This window comes from Symphodus melops (assembly GCF_947650265.1).
Source record: "Symphodus melops genome assembly, chromosome: 16".
NCBI classification, from domain to species: domain Eukaryota; kingdom Metazoa; phylum Chordata; class Actinopteri; order Labriformes; family Labridae; genus Symphodus; species Symphodus melops.
Window position 1 is genome coordinate 6,979,399 of NC_136706.1, and position 3,830 is coordinate 6,983,228.

The window sequence follows — 3,830 nt, forward strand, 5'->3', positions numbered from 1 at the left end:
TCGATTTCTTAAAATCTTTATTACTATTTGTGCTTCTTTATTTTAGGAAAATATCTCAGGAGAATAACATGTTAAAAAGTTAAATAAATCCATTTGATTACTGAGAAATAATTATTTAAAATCTCTTGATATCATTGCACAGGAATATTTTAGAGGACTTCAGTAGTTTCACAGTGTTTTGCTATCTGGAAGTGGACGTTGTGTTCTTGTATTTTTTCACAGGGAAACATTAAATATCTTTTCTGAGGACGGGACCAATGATAGTTTGAGCAGGATGTTGAAAACTTTGTGGACGGTTAAAGGTTCTTCACAGTTTTTTTTCCACTAACTCTGACTCCATTTTTTCAAGATGTCTGCGGCTGCATCCAGAGTGGAGTCCTCCTATGAGACACAGAGGGGTCAAAAGTGTGAGAAGGACTGTCAAAGAGTGATATGATGTGGTTTATTTGAGCTTTTTAAGTAGAAATTACCTTCACGAAACAGAATCTGATGTACTTGTCAAACTCCTTGCCGTGCTCTGGACTGTAAAATGCAGAGACAGGGATGGTTGCTAAACCCTGCAGAAAAAAAAAATATAAAGAAGGAGTCAGTTTGGTTATTTTTCAAGAAAATTATTTGTGTATTTATGTAATTAAATCACATTAAACAGCTGAATAATTACCTTCTCTTTAGTCAGCCATTTAACAAATCTGAAGTCATAGAGTTCCTCCCCTGTGTTTTTGTTATTTAAGTCCACGTCTGTCAAAAAAAAGAGCCGCGATGTCAGTGTCATTAAGACGTGAACAATTATTTATACCAAAGTTTCCACTTTACTCACTGACGGAGGAGATGTCTGCGATCATAAAGTATCCCCCCTCAGGCATGATGGGCTGCAGACCCACACTCTGCAGACACGAGGCCAGCTTGTTTCTCTTGTGTTGCAGCATCGCAGGCAGCTGTTTGAAGTAGCTCTCTGGAGAACCAAACATCTCATACTCTCTCTCAAATCCCTGAGCTACGGCCTCCTGATGAAGGAACACACAGATGGATCAAAAAAAGAAAGAAAGAGAGAGAGAGAGAGATGTACATTTCATGATGTTGTAGATTAGACATAATTATGATTTCACCATGACTTTTAAAAGGAACAAAAATGATAAAAAAAACTGAAGTTCCTCAAATGGAGGGAGGGTCTCTCCAAAGGTGAGTCAACCCCTACAGACCCCCTATGTTAAACTTCTGACCTATACAACAGAAATTATACAGTTTACAGCCTGCTAAAATAAGGTTTTTTTTTGGGTCTTTGTAGTTTCCCCAATCACAACAATAAGGGGGGTTTTACTTCAATTTCCAATTTGCCAGGGACTGCAGATGGAAAGTAGCCGTTGGCTAATTCTGGCATATTTACATTTATGTTCATTAATATGCACCGTTCCTTTTAAATAAAATAAATAAATAAAAAAATGTCAAGGCTTCATGACTTATTACCTGAGCAGCTGTGGCACAGTGGTAAACGGTGTTCTGATGAATGATTTTCATGTGTTTAATGATATGCCCAGAGCTGATGGCCCAGCCAACCTGACGAGAAAATAACAGGTCATCACAACAAAGTGTGCTGAAAAACGTTCTCATTATTTGAACCCTCAAACAATCTGTGTATCTACCTTCCAGCCAGTAGCACTGAACGTCTTTCCACCACTGCCGATGGTGATGGTTCGCTCCCACATCCCAGGAAGGCTCGCTGTCAAAATATTTATATGATTGATATGCAGAAAAAAAAAAGGCCCAGCTTTATGCTTTTCGTGTATTGTGCAGGCTGCGTCTCACCAATCTTCACATGCTGGGCTCCATCATAAGTCAGCCACTCGTACACTTCATCACTGATGCACAGCATGTCATGTTTGATGCACAGATCAGCGATCATTTGCAGCTCCTCGGTCTTATAAACCTGCAATATACAGATATAGGTAACATCTATTTAAGCACAGATGGTAGCTCTGAAGAGACACTGCAATAGCACACGTCGTACCTTTCCTAACGGGTTGTTGGGTGTGTTGATAACGATGGCTTTCGTGTGTGGAGTTATTTTACTGGACAGCTCTTCAGGGGAGAGAACCCAGTCTGCACTTGTCAGGACGGCACCGCTCTCAACTTTCTGTAAGTACCGGTTCAAAAATAAATAGCTTGCTAATTTAGGTTCCTTTACACAAGAAACAGTTTAAATATGCTGCGGAATCATTTTCTTCAACCGTGTTGACCACTGACCGGCCTTAAAGGAACATACACCGCCTTCCCTCCGGCCATCTTCACCATAGGCTGGTAGCAGTCGAAGAACGGCTCGACAATTATGACCTAATAATCAAAAGAAGAACATTTTTCATTATTTACATCTAATAAAATGTCTTTATCAATACTCGTTCTGTAATTATGGCTGCACTTTAGATCATTTTTGACTTTGGTAGATTCACAAACCTCATCTCCTTCATCAACCAGAGCTTGAAACGTACAGAAGAGAGCCTGATACGCTCCAACCGTGACCAGGATGTCCTCAAACGGATCAATCTCATGTCCCACAATCCTACTGAAGAATTTAGCCATGTTTTTTACAAGAGGGGGGTGACCCTTGAAAGAAAGAGACACAAAGAAAGAAGTGTATCTAGCTCAGGGCTCTCCAAACTTTTTCCATCCGAGAGCTACTTAGAAAAAATTAAAGTGGCCAAAAGCTACTTGCATCACATCGCTTGCTTTTATTTACATAGCACATGTCAGATGAATTAAGCTGCTGTGTGAAATTGCAATAAACCAATCAATAATCTCAAATTCACATCAAGGTCCAAGAAAATAGCACTGCTTTACACTGAATAGTGGGAAGAGGTGCATTTAATGTAGTGAGAATTATTATTTTTATTTTTTTACACAGTCAGAAAACTGAGCTACCTGTTGGAGACCCCTGATCCAGCTGTTTGATCTGCATCCAGGTGTTCTTAAAACATCAGGTTAATAAATACAAGACGTGACAGAAAAGAAAAAAATCTGCACTTACAAATGCTCGGGTGTACTGGTGCATCAGGGCTCCTCCATTCACAGCTTTAGAGAAAGCCTCCTGCACAAACTTTGGAGGGGAGAAGTCAGGAAACCCCTGACCCAGGTTCACAGCTTTGTAGTCAGCTGCCAGCTTCGTGAACTCAACCCTGTGGTTGAAAAAACAGTCCGGACATTTAACTGTTGTTACAAAATCAAATAATCGCACTTAAATCTTTAAACTAACTCTTTTAATATCTCGGGTTAAACTCTGAAGTGTCAATCAAATCTCTTACCAGACGTTTTTGTCCACTCCTTCAGTTCTGCTTGCATGAAGCCGTCTTGCCATAATTATCTGAAATAATTAAAACATTATAAGGTTGAAACATTACAAACTAGATGCTATTCAAAAGTGTTTTTTTTTTATTATTGGGTTGCAGCCATTCTCACCTTGTTGTTGTGTCCTATTGTGATCCGATGAATTAAAGTCAAATGAAAGGGAAGATTCGTAAAAATTCCCATTAATGGATGAAAATCGCCTCGTCAAGCAGCGCGCGCAGACGTCTAACAATCTCGACCGGAAGGACGACACTGCACCTAAAAGGTTTTATTTTATTTTATTTAAAGTGTGTCTTTAACTGTCACCGCCTGGAGTTGTTTAATGTTTTATTCAAACACTGCACAACTGCTTCTGTCACACTCTTGAACCACCTCCTCAGTCTCCTTGTGTTTTCTTTTTACTTCCTGTCGCGAGATTACCAGGATGTGAGCACGTGCCCACCGCGTTTAAAGAGAGGCGCGTGCGTGTAAAAGAAACCGCGACCAAACTAACA

General features: G+C 39.8%; 1 protein-coding gene across 1 annotated transcript; it reads right to left on the reverse strand.

The window, feature by feature from the left end:
• kyat1 (kynurenine aminotransferase 1) lies at positions 1 to 3,830 on the reverse strand. The gene is made up of 13 exons (XM_079363626.1): positions 3,448 to 3,830; positions 3,294 to 3,352; positions 3,020 to 3,167; positions 2,449 to 2,598; positions 2,242 to 2,328; positions 2,006 to 2,131; positions 1,804 to 1,924; positions 1,641 to 1,717; positions 1,465 to 1,554; positions 818 to 1,004; positions 662 to 738; positions 471 to 557; positions 1 to 381 (listed from the first exon to the last, which is right to left on the reverse strand). The coding sequence occupies exons 1-13, from the start codon at positions 3,517 to 3,519 to the stop codon at positions 325 to 327; spliced, it is 1,338 nt and encodes a 445-aa protein (XP_079219752.1). The 5' UTR covers positions 3,520 to 3,830; the 3' UTR covers positions 1 to 324.